Source organism: Pyrus communis, chromosome 16 (assembly GCF_963583255.1).
Source record: "Pyrus communis chromosome 16, drPyrComm1.1, whole genome shotgun sequence".
In the NCBI taxonomy this organism is placed as follows: Eukaryota; Viridiplantae; Streptophyta; class Magnoliopsida; order Rosales; family Rosaceae; genus Pyrus; species Pyrus communis.
The window spans coordinates 14,347,441-14,361,429 of NC_084818.1; the positions used below are offsets into that span (position 1 = coordinate 14,347,441).

Here is a 13,989-nt window from a genome sequence, read left to right on the forward strand (position 1 = left end):
AATCAATTATCAAATTATCGTTTGGGATTTTCTCAACTTTCTGGTGGACTCCAGACTTTGGTCTATAAGGAATTACAATGGTAACCCTTTCATATATCGTTTCATGCTGCGTCAACTTGTAAATGAGAGGTCTTAGGTTTCGATTCTCGTCAAATGCGAATTTAAACCACATTATTGCTAGTCCATTATGAAGCTTAACTCACTCCTCCACCATTTTAGTGTAGATAATATCGTTTGTTCAAAAGTTGGGGATTTAACTCCCAAGGCCTTACATGTATGTGGGCTATACCTAATAGTAGACAATGAAACTGGATTTATATCCCCAATGTGATCCACGCCACTAATTAAAAGACCCGTTTCTCTTTGTTTAATCCCACATGTGCTCGAAACCACTATAATAAGCACTTGAATTCATCCTTGATTGGAACTCAACGCATCGAAACCAATTAGTACCATTATTTCTACTCAATCAGTCTTCTATTTATCTATCCTCCAGTTTCGCGTCCAATATCCCAAATGGGTGGCCTCAACCCACAAGAAAGCAATATTAATTCCTCCCCCACAGACATGCCTAGCGCTCTGGACCCTGTGGAATTCAGGAGGCAAGGCCACATGATGGTAGACTTCATAGCAGATTACTACCAAAATATAGAGAAGTACCCAGTCCTAAGTCAAGTTGAACCGGGTTATCTCCGGAAGTGCTTGCCGGAGTCTGCCCCAGCTAACCCAGAGCCCATTGAATCCATCCTCCAAGATGTGCAGAATCACATTGTGCCTGGCCTGACACATTGGCAAAGTCCTAGCTTCTTTGCATACTTTGCTTCAAATGTTAGCATTGCTGGGTTTCTTGGTGAACTGCTTTGCACTGGATTCAACGTGGTGGGATTCAGTTGGGTATCATCACCAGCTGTAACTGAGCTCGAAAGCATTGTCATGGATTGGCTTGGAAACCTGCTTACACTTCCCAAGTCTTTCCTTTTCTCTGGCAATGGTGGCGGTGTAATACATGGTAGTACTTGTGAGGCCATTATTTGCACCATGGTAGCTGCCAGGGATCAAATGCTAAGGCAAATTGGTCTAGACAACATGCAGAAGCTAGTTGTGTACGGGTCAGATCAAACACACAGTGCACTTCAAAAAGCTTGCCAAATTGTTGGTATCAACCCAAACAATTTCCGGGTCATCAAAACTACAAAGTCAACATCATTTGCCTTATCACCTGAATGCTTAAAATTGGCAATTTCTTCAGATGTTGAAGCTGGGCTAGTGCCATTGTTTCTATGTGCTACCGTTGGTACAACTGCGACCGCTGCGGTTGATCCACTGGACTCACTATGCCAAGTGGCAAAATATTATGGCATATGGGTTCATGTGGATGCGGCATATGCAGGAAGTGCCTGCATTTGCCCCGAATTTCGCCATTTCATTGATGGTGTTGAGGGTGCGAATTCATTCAGTCTTAATGCGCACAAATGGCTGTTCACTGCACTCGACTGTTGCTGTGTTTGGGTTAAAGATCCAAGCACATTAACGAGTTCACTGTCAACTAATCCCGAGTATTTGAGGAACAAGGCCACTGACTCAAAGCAAGTGGTGGACTACAAAGACTGGCAAATAGCCCTAAGCCGGAGGTTCCGGGCCATGAAACTATGGCTTGTGCTTAAGAGCTATGGCTCTGTTAACCTTAGGAACTTTCTCAGGAGCCACGTCAAAATGGCCACGCTTTTTGAAGAGCTTGTTTCCACGGACAGAAGGTTTGAGGTTGTGGTGCCTAGGGTTTTCTCCCTGGTTTGTTTTAGGGTTTCACCGTCTGCTGCAATAATAATTAGTGATGATGAGATTAATGTCGAAAACCGTATAGACGAGGTTAATCGAAAGTTACTGGAGGGCATCAATGCATCAGGTCATGCGTTCATGACTCACGCTGTGGTTGGAGGTATGTATGTGATACGGTGCGCAATCGGTGTAACGCTGACGGAAGAAAAACACATAGCCATGGCCTGGAAGTTGGTTCAGGAGCATGCAGATGCCATCCTCATGAAAAATAATATATAAGCCCTGGTACTCTTGATTTATACCTCAGAGTTGGATTTCTAATTCCTTCAACAATGTTGCCATTAAATTTGAAAGTTGGTACTGGTGCTGATGCTGGTCTATTTATGTTATTTTGGAATCCAGAGGTCCATAGTACATCATTATGCTATTGAATGATGCTCTTCTGCCTCGTGGTCTTGTGTCATTTGAGGATGATGGTCCACAATATTTCATTCATGTTCAACAAATTAATCTTGATAAAATATCAACTAATGTATTGTCATTTCCTTTTATATGTTCAAAAATTGGTTTAAAACCATTTCCTGTAATTGAATCAATAAATTAACCCATCTTCCGGCTGCCTATTTATTAGCATACATTTTTTTGTAATGAGAAACTATATTTTGACAATCTGTTTTAATCGTAAATACTTCATTATGTAAAAATAAAGAAAATGCTTCAAGTGAGTTAATTATTCCTAAAATTTCTAAGTCTGTTGATGGTAATCTTAACTGTACATCACTAAATTTTCCTGATGAATATATACAAACTTATTCGTCAGACTTTGGTGACCCCTTATACTTTTTCTGGTATAGTATACCTGCCCATCCTAATGATGAAGCATCTGTTTCAACTATTTTGTAACTATCATCTAATGGTAATGTTAATGTCTTAAGTTTAGTAACTTCTTCATTTATATTTTGAAATAATTTAATATCTTCATTATTAAAATATTTTTGTCCTGTTTTGCTACTTTTACTATGTAATACTGTTATTTTTCTTCCTAAATCTGGGATAAAATTTCTTGCATAATTTAACAATCCTAAAAATGCTTGTAATTGTTACTTATCTTCTATATCTGGAAATTCTAAGACCTTTTTAGCTATATGATCTTGTAATTATATTACCTGACTTGATATACATTCCTAAAAATTCTATATCTTGCTTTTCTAATGCTATTTTAATTTTGCTAATCACAATTCCATTATTGATAAATTCTTGTAAAACTATCTCTAAATGCTTCCTACGTTCATTTCTCTTTTTACTATGTACTAAAATATCATTTACATAAACACTATAAAAATTATCATATTTCTTGAAAATTTGATTCATCTTTCTTTGAAAGATCGATAGAGCATTTTTATGTCCAAATGGCATAACAAGCCACTTAAAATGTCCTTCTGGACAAGTAAAAGTTGTCCACTCAATTGATTCTTCTGCTAATCGTATTTCCCAAAATCCTGATTTACAATCAAATTTACTAAAATATTTATTTTCTTGAATTTTATTTATAAGTTCATCCTTATTTAGTAATTTATAATTATTTTCATATGTATTATCATTTAATCTATTGTAATTATAAAACTATTATAACCTTACCTCTATTTAGTTCTAAATGTTTTCTTACTATAAATGCTGCTGATCTATGTCTAGACTTAGAGGATCTAATTACTTTAAATTTAATAACTCTTTTATTTGCTGTTCAAACTCTTGTTTATCTATTAAACTACAAGGTATATCTATCAGTTGTCTTTATGGTTAAATCTGGATTAATTATATCTAATTTTGCTAGTATTTTACTTTTATTCCAATGTAACTGTGGGTCTTCTCCTATAATCCTAGTTTGTTCTACTAACTGTAACAATTCTTCTAAACTCTTTGGTCTATCTAACTGTAATATACGTTTTCCTTCTTCTAAATTCAGATATTGATGTTCAAATATTTCTTCATCAAACTCTTATATATTATTATTCTCATTATTTTCTTTTGAGTTTTCTAAATAATAATTATTTTGGCCAGTAGACTCTTTTATATTTATGCTTTTGTATGTTTCTATTGTCACATCCCGCCTCGAGCCCCCACCGCATCCCGGGCTCGACTCCACCATAGCATGATATTGTCCACTTTGGGCCCCAACCACGCCTTCACAGTTTTGTTTCTGGGAACTCACGGGCAACTTTCCAGGGGGTCACCCATCCTAGGATTGCTCTCACGCGCTACTCGCTTAACTTCGGAGTTCCCATGGAACCCGAAGCCAGTGAGCTCTCAAAAGGCCTCATGCTAGGTAGAGATAGGAATATACATATAATCTTACAGGATCCACTCCCCTAGGCGATGTGGGATGTAACAATCCACCCCTCTTAAAGGTCCGACGTCTTCGTCGGCACACACACGGCCAGGGTTAGGCTCTAATACCAAATTGTCATATCCCAGCCCGGGCCCCCACCACATCCCGGGCTCGACTCCATCGTAGCACGATATTGTCCGCTTTGGGCCCCGACCACGCCATCACGGTTTTGTTTCTAGGAACTCATGAGCAACTTCCCAGGGAGTCACCCATCCCAAGATTGCTCTCGCATGCTACTCACTTAACTTCGGAGTTCCCATGGAACCCGAAGCCAGTGAGCTCCCAAAAGGCCTCATGCTAGGTAGAGATGGAAATATACATATAAGGCTTATAGGATCCACTCCCCTAGGCATTGTGGGATGTAACATCTATAGTATTACTTTGGTCAGTTATTATAATGCCTTTTTTGAAAAATGTTACATTAGGATTCATAAATAAAAAACCTTGTAAACTTTTCAAAAAGTTTAAACCTAAAATAAATGGGTATAATCCTACTGGTTAATGGTAAATTAAATTGTTGTTTTTCTACTTTAATAGACTCATTATTAATGCAATGTGTTAAATAAACTGGTCTATCATCAAACTGTGTTATTCTTACTGGTTTTGCTAATTTTTGCCTATATTTTTCTGGTACTAACTCTTCTCTTATGATACTCTTTGTACTCTCTCTATCTATCATAGTTGTTGTTTGTATCTTATGTTCTTTTGTTAATTCTATTTCACAATTTATAGTAATTAAAGAACTATTTTTTGGTTTTCTATACTATAAACAATATTTCCTAATATTTTAGTATTTTCTTATGATTCTGCTAAATTAATTTCTAATAACTTATTATTATACCACTTTTCGCACAATATTGAATATGTATTATAGTGTTTATTTACAACTAATTTACTACACTTATAATATTTTTCTGGCCAACCTAAATTAATATATTTATACTCTTGTTCATGTTGTTTCTTCTATAAATGCACACATATACTCTTCTAGATCACTATTTGAACTACTTGAATCTTCAGAGTCTGAATCTATATATTTATATTTTTTATACTATAAATACTCTCATTATCACTTAAATCATCTAAATTGTATATTGACTAAATATCTTCATCTTCTTCTAACTTAAACAATCCATCAAATGTACTTTTTCTTTCGGCTGTTTTCCTAATTTTGGACATTTGGGTATAATATGCGCAACTTCTCCACATGAATAACATTTACAACTACTCTTATCTTTTGGTGCTTTATATTTTCTAATCCAAGGTTTACCACTTTTTTTCCTAAATTTTTTTGGAATATATTTTCTCTTCCTATATGTTCTTAAAGGTCTTATGCTGAAATTCTTTTACTGTTTGTAGGGTTTATATTTCTTTTTGTATATTTTCTTATGCTTATTTTTCTTATCACAACCATACTATTGTGGTAAATCTATATTTTTACAACTCATGTAAAATTGTTTCCTAATCTTCCTTTCCTTTTAGCTTTTATTTGACTACACTCTTGTCTAAGTATATCATATACATGTTGAATTATCAGTCCTATTGCAATATCATTTTTCTTTGGATGCTTTTGCTATTCATTCCAAATCTTTTCTCCTATTGGTCCCTTTATTTTTGTCATATAAGTATCTAATAAATTAATATCACTAATTCTACATGTTCTTCCTAAATATTTAAAAAAGTTTGTTATATACTCAACTATATATTGTAAATCACAAATTTGTAACTGTTCTAAATTCCTAATTGTTCTTATCTGTTCTTATTCGCCTCTGCCATCTAACTTATTATGATCAAAAAATTCTTGTTTAATCAAAGTAACAAAACCATCAATATTAAAATGTGTTTTGGCTACTTGATGCTATTCTGGATTTTGAACTTTCCATGACTAGAAATAATAAAAAACTAAACCATCTAAAGTATGTTCAAAATAATCTAACATATTTTGTGAATTACTAAAATCTAACATTAATGTTGCATGTACGCAACCTTTTTCTCATCTTTCAATTGTTGTCTCCCAATCTTGTATATCTACATTATCTAAGTTTAATATATTTCCTGCTATATTAATTTGTTCTAACCCTCTCAAATATGGAATCCTATTTGTTCTAGATGGTTTTATTATACTTTCTTCTATGTAATCTACTCTTGCTTTTTCATTATATTGTTCATTTGTTGGTCTAAAAAATTATTGGTCAGTTCTATCTGTGTATCCTGGATTTGGATTTTCTACTACTGATGTGCTACTTTCTTCTGCTGGATTACATTATGCTTTTAATTCTAATAAATTATTATATTCTTTTGATCCTAAAATATGTTTTACTCATATTTTTGAAATTAAAATTTTCATCTCTTCATCTGAAATTCTATGTAGCCCTAAATTATGTCTTATATTTTTCTAAATATTGTTCTTCATCCAAATGATCAATATCTTCTATAAACTTATCTACAATATGATCAAAATTTTGCTCAACTAAATTAATGTCAAAATTATCAAAAGTCATATGAATACTTTCATTTTTTATCTCACTTTCATCATCTTCTATTTATTCTAGTTGCTTGTAATTACTAAACCTAATTGTTACTTCACCTGTACTAGTTTCATATATTTGTACTTTATCTTGTTGTCTATTTCTTGCTACTTGTAAATTAGGTAATGTCCACTGAGTTCATTCTAAAAAACTATTATCTACGGGTTTTGCTTCTGTCATATTTACATATTTACTACCAAATGTTTGAACCAAAATTTTGAAATTCTAAATTAAACTTATGATTATATCTATCAGACACTTTACCAATATACATTAAGCTAATACACAAATTTTTATACTCTCCTTTCATATTATAATTTTTTTGTTCTTATGCTTACTTTATATATTTACTAAATTCATTAATTATCATAACATAATTTGCAATACATCATATGACTGCTAAGTTTGAACTTAAGTCTACTTCAGCTGTTGTTATTGCTGCTTGTTGGTGATTATCACATCTATCATCATATATGGACACTAAAACTTTTGTGTAACATCCCACATCGCCCAGGGGAGTGATCCTTATATGTATATTTCCATCCTTACCTAGCACGAGGCCTTTTGGGAGCTCACTGGCTTCGGGTTCCATAGGAACTCCGAAGTTAAGCGAGAAGGGGGCTAGAGCAATCCCATGATGGGTGACCCACTGGGAAGTTGCTCGTGAGTTCCCAAAAACAAAACCGTGAGGGAATGGTAAGCCCAAAGCGGACAATATCGTGCTACGGTAGTGGAGCGGGCCCGGGAAGTAGTCCCGCCCGGGCCGGGATGTGACAATTTGGTATCAGAGCCTAACCCTGGTCGTGAGTGTGCCGACGAGGACGTCGGGCCCCTAAGGGGGGTGGATTGTAACATCCCACATCGCCCAGGGGAGTGATCCTTATATGTATATTTCCATCCTTACCTAGCACGAGGCCTTTTGGGAGCTCACTGGCTTCGGGTTCCATAGGAACTCCGAAGTTAAGCGAGAAGGGGGCTAGAGCAATCCCATGATGGGTGACCCACTGGGAAGTTGCTCGTGAGTTCCCAAAAACAAAACCGTGAGGGAATGGTAAGCCCAAAGCGGACAATATCGTGCTACGGTAGTGGAGCGGGCCCGGGAAGTAGTCCCGCCCGGGCCGGGATGTGACATTTTGTGCCTACTTGTGCTCTGGTTAATCCTGCTATTCCAATTAATATTGTTCCTATGTGAATCTGACTGAAATATGATTTTCTCAAATGACTAATTGCTTCTTTACTAACTAAATTAAGTGTAACTTCTTTATCAATACAGCTAACTTCATGTTGACTAATGCTACTTACAATTTTACTTCTATTTTCAAATAAGCCTAATTGATACAAATTATATTTATTTTTCTGTGTTCTCTCAAAACCTCTTCTAATAAATTCTTGTTCTTCTTCTTCATTTGGATAAATATCTTCATCTCTAACTACTTCTTTTCCTTTTCTCCTAAAAAGTTCCATTTTCTGTTATCAAAAGGATTTATCTTAGGTCTTCTAATATGATTATTTGTACTTAAAGTTAAATTTTCTAATTTTTCTAACAAAGATGGTGGAAGTGATGAAGATGCTTTATGTAAAACTTGATTTATTTCTATTATTTGTTCTTCAACTTGGTCTAATTTTTCAACCAAACTTAAAAATAATTGAATAATTAAATTATTTTGCCAAATGGGAATATTACTGCTAGCTACTTGTGTTGAAAAATCTGTTAATCCTACTGGTTCTTTATCTAACTTACTAATTTCTTTCAAAACTTGGATATATTTTCTGCTAGTTCTAGAATCGGTCATTAAACTAATAATTTATCTATTTTATTATGTAGCTTATCTACTTGTTCACTCAACTCTTTTTGCACTAATTGAATTTTTTGAACTTCTAATTTCTGCTCAACTATTTCTAGTGATCTAAATTCTACTTTCTTAGGCTTACTATCTATGAGGTCAATAAGCTCTTTTATCTCTCTTTTGCTAGGAAACCTTTGAATATTTTTATTATTATCTTCTAACTGAGATGTAATATAATCTAAATTATGTCTAATTATTTTTATGTAATTTTTCTAAAAATGCCCTAACAAGTGGTTTGACAAATGATTATGCTTATTATTTTCTAATTTTATATTTTCTGCTTGACTAATAATAAGATCTACAATACTATTGGCTTGTAGATTTTCTTCACTATGCAAAATATGATTATGCTTTCTCAATAGAAAATAACAAACTAAATTATTTTGGTCTAAGGTTATTTTTCTTTTATGAGGTTCACTAATTTCTAAATTAAGATAATCTATCATAAACTACAGTCTACCTTTCTTTAAATTTACAGCTAACTGGTTTCTTAAAAACTTTCTTTCTTCTCTCAGCGTCTCTAAAACTTGATATGTTGCTCTTTTTGCTTCTAAAACTTTATGCTGCACTTCTATGTTATAAGTCCTACTAATTCTTTTGGATATATATATATATATATGCTAATCTTCTCTTTATGCTAATTATAGTTGGATGTCTAGGATAATAAATACCTGGTGGTTGTGGTTGACAAGGTCTACAAGAACAATAATATCTGTTGTTCATACAAAATAAACAAGTGTGATATCACTTGTGTTAATGACTTCCGTCCTCAAGGTACTTCACTATTATAATTATACTATTAAAATGCTAAACTTAGCTCTGATACCAGATTCGCATAGTAGGCCCGGTTAAATAGTCGAATGGCCAATATAACAACTAGACATAAAACCTTGCATATGGAACTCGACATGTTTCAGCATGACGGCCACTCATAGTACAAGTATAAGGCCTTAACAGCTGAACTCAGAGGTACCCTAGTTAATGTTCAATTATTTGTATGGCAACCATTCAACTATAACAGAGTGCTCGAATAAAGTATGATCATCAGTTTAGTAAATTAATAATATAACTACAATAGTGTTTCCCTGTTTTGGACTAGAAGTCTAATTAAACAAACATGCTAAAGAAAGAAAAGATTAAAATGTTTACAAAGAGAAGTGTTTACAAAGAAATGTTTACAAATGATGCTAGGAAGGTTTTGGATGCTTGAGTATGTGAGGATTGAAGGATGGTGTGAGTATGGTGTGTCTCTGCTATGTTGTTTTCGTGTGTTTTTACAATGAATGGAACTCCTCTTATATAGATTGAATGAGAATACTCTGAAAAAATTAAAATCTTTACAAATGTATGGTATGGACATCTCCTTGGTACTTGTCATCTTCTACTGTTGCTGAAATTGTCATCACTGTTTCTAAAACGTGATCTAACTTATTTGTCTTCTTTTTGCTTTGCATGTGAACTTGATTGTCTTCTTTTGTTTTGTCTTGATAAATGCATGTGAGCTTGTTGCATGGTTGTCTCTTGGAGCCCATTTTTTGGTTTTGTTTTGAGCATGCATGTGATCTTTCTAAAATGTTTTTCTTCCTTGTCTTATTTCTAATGCCCAATTTGGGCATTATCAAAATTTTATGTCCTGATGATTAAAATGAAACCTTTCAGGGTGTTTTGGTTAGTTTTCCCTTAAAATTAAGATATCCATTATTTTTATAAATTAAGATAATCGATTCTCAAAAGATAAGGGGTAATGGACTTGTTTTTCAACCTTCAAATAACACCATTTGGAAAAATAACTAAAATCATGAATAATATAGCCATTCAATTGTGATGCTAAGTTTGCAACTATCCAACATTTCTAACCGATCCCTAGTTCATCCAAGTGTACTTGTCATGATTTTTTATGTATACGATCTCGTGCTATGTTCAAACAAATTTGACGGTTGGATCGTTGAAAGCATGTTTGTGGAGTTTGACTCCCCACAATACAAGTGTTTCAACCAACACTTAATGTTTTCATCCATAACACTGTTAGGTGTAATCTATGATTTTGTTCTAATCCCTATTGTAAGTATTTTTATTTCATGATCGGGCTTGTTCGTTGTATTATTATGGAGTCGGTTATTGTTTTGGTAGAAATCGGGAAAGTTTGGAGATAAAATGGCTGTTGAAAATTACATTAAGTTTGTAATCGTTGAATAATTTTGTCACATTACCTGACGTTGAAATATTTTTTCTATGTAATTTTTGGCGTATACGATCTCATAGTTTATATGAATAATACCGACGGTTGGATTGTCGACAATAATTATACAGAGTCCAACAATCGTATATGGATTTGGATATGTGAAATAAGGTTTGAATTTAAAATAAGGAGCCTCTGTTGGGAAAACTTAAAATATGTGCCCGACAAATACCCTAAATCCTAAACCCTAATTTATGCTCGACAAATACCCTAATAAATTGCCCAACAAACCGTCTGTCATGTAAAATATGGCGTAATGTTACTTAAGGGACAAAGGTCTGTCGAGTAAGTGCATGAATTTTTTTTTTTTTTTGTTTTTAAAAAAGATAATTACATATAGTTTATTACAATAATTGTACATTAATAAACTCTCAGTCATTGTCGGTATACTCATATGCTTTCTTCATGTCCCTCTCAATGTCACTTTCACTGCTTGAGTCATTGCAGCTATCTTCTACCAAGGAATTCCGTTGAGTTGGTGGTGTGCATCCAAGGTCAATAGACAATGCATCAATTTCAATTTCAAGGGCACCTTCTAGCTCGAACGGTGGTTGAACAATGTGGTTTCTTTGGACTCTAGGAAGGTTTGTGGTGAATGAAGAAGAACTCGCATCGTGATCATCTAGGTCATCGTCGGTATCCTCATCGTCACCTTGAGCCAACAAGTTCCAAATGTTTCTATGTAGTAAGAATTGGACTACTTTCCAACACCCTTGAGCTTTGGATCATCCAAGTAGAATACTAGTTTCACCGTGTTGGCGAGGATGTAGGGATCACTTTCAAACCATCGAGTGTTTGTGTTAACATATAACAAATACATATCTTGAATGACACTTTTTAGTTTGTCCGAGTTCGTATCATACCAATGACACTTGAACAACATCTCTTCCTTACAGTTTTGTGTATCACGATTGAACCACAGTCAACAGTTTACTGAAGAAAAAAAAAACGTTTTTTCATCTTCCCCTGGGATATAAATGCCACTATTTTATGTGCATAATTTAACAATTTTCACACCACGAATTCCTACACTAAAAATGCTGCACAATTAAATTTCCCGACTCCAAATATATTTCAAAAACAACTACAAATTTCACATCCTACACAGTTCAACATATACAAATATCACAACTAAAAAAATTCATGCTTCCTACTAAAAACTAATCATAAATAACACATTCGAAGGAAAAATAATGACAAACTCAAAATAAACTAACCTTCAAATATTTCGAAGAGGAAGAGATGGTGATAGATGCAACAGAGGATGGAGGGAGATAGACAGAGAGACAGAGAAAGAGATAGAGGGAGGGAGAAGCAGCGGGGGACGACTTGGGGGTTGCAAAGCACAACAATGAAAAACGGTGAGAGGAAAATGGGAGAACAAGGCAGCAGACTCTGAGCTAAAAGGTGAACTAGATCTTGCTCGACAAAATCAGTCGTCGCACAATTTCAACTGCTTCTCTCCTAAGTACATGTTCCCTTGTTTTTTTACACGTCATAAATTAGGATTTTGTAGACGACCACATAATCTTACACGACAGATAAATCTGTTGGTTAAACCATATTTACATGACGAACAGCTATCCGCCCCATTAACCCTCATTAATTGCGCGCCAAATTTTTCCTTTGCCGCCAACTGTTTTCCGCCGGAAATATTTTTACCATACGACATTGTTCTCTCTCTAAAGATTTTCTAGCAAACCTTAAATGTTGACTTTACAAACCTTGCGAACCTATGAATCCATCAGGTAAGAAGTTTTACGAAAGTTCGTGCGTCGCTCAAAATTTGATAGGGCAGGGCAAGCCATAATTTCTAGTAGTGTGTAATTCTCTTTTACATTTGTTATGTTTTTTCTTTTTTACAATAATAATCATTTTCATTGATGAAATGCAGGGTCAAATTACAAGATTTGGAACAAAGTACAACACATACCCCAACAGAGGAGCTAGAGTTGTAGCAAAATCAAACAGTTGCGAACTACAATCACAAGTTTCAATCAAGTCTCTTCTTTTTCCAATTTGCAGATATGGGTGTGTAGACGAAGAAGAACTACTATATATTGCCATTAATTATCAACAATATCAACAATGTGGCGAACATGTAGACTATTAAACGAGGCATATAAAAATTGTAATAATCTCCTGTTGGCAATTGTCTATTGCCATCAACAATTAGATTATGAATATATAGACAGCATAACCAACACATGTAGATGATTTAGAATATTATTGTAGATATCATATCAATAATATATGCAAAATCCTTTTATTAGATAATTTTTTTAGTAGTACCACACATTATGAATAGAACAATACATAACTGCTCAAAGATAAGTAGGAACTCTTACTTAAAAATTTTCAAAATTGTTCATTGTCACTTCACTAGTACAAAAAACACTTTGCACAACGCAGGTCCTTCGTCGCGCAAAATCAAAAAACGTCGCGCAAAGTCAAAAAACGTCGCGCATAAACGTCGCGGCAAGGCAGTGACAGAAGGCTTTGCGCGACGCAAGTAACCCCATCGTCGCGCAAAGACACTTTGCGCGACGTATTTTGCGCGACTCAACATCCGTCGCGCAAGTTTCTTTGCACGACGCATGTAAAGGCTTCGTCGCGCAAAGTGTCTTTGCGCGACGTATTTTGCGCGACTCAACCTACGTCACCCAAGATCCTTGCGCGACGTATTTTGCGCGACTCAACCTACGTCACTCAGGATCTTGCGCGACGTATTTTGCACGACCCAACCTACGTCACTCAAGATCCTTGCGCGACGTAGACTATAGTCGCTCAAAGTGTCTTTGCGCAACGCATGTTCCCAAGTTGCGCAAAGATACTTTGCGCGACGCAGTCTACGTCACGCAAAGATACTTTGCGCAACTTGGGAACATGCTTTGCACGACGTATTGTATGTCGCGCAAAGTGGAAATTTGGTTTTGGTAAAAAATATTACTTTCTTAATTTTTAATAATATTGTAATTAAATTCTAAATAATAATTAATTAACCAAAGAAAAGTATTTAATTATACAATATATGAAAATGTACATACAAGATGTCCAAATGAAAAAGAAAAAACTACAAGTAATCTTCTAGGTGAAGTGGCTACTGGGTATCGGCAGGGTGAAGTGGCTCGGAGGTTGAAGGTGTAGCAAGATCAGGTATTGGTAGTGAGATTTGGAGGCCGGTCATCTGTATGGCTCGTATAAGATCTCTCA

General features: G+C 34.7%; 1 protein-coding gene across 1 annotated transcript; it reads left to right on the forward strand.

Annotated features, from left to right (window-relative positions):
• The first annotated feature begins 448 nt into the window (after positions 1–448).
• Positions 449–2,055, forward strand: LOC137719415 (phenylacetaldehyde synthase-like). The gene has a single exon (XM_068458455.1). It carries the CDS (start codon positions 517–519, stop codon positions 2,053–2,055), a length of 1,539 nt encoding a protein of 512 aa, XP_068314556.1. The 5' UTR covers positions 449–516.
• The last annotated feature ends 11,934 nt before the right edge of the window (positions 2,056–13,989 follow it).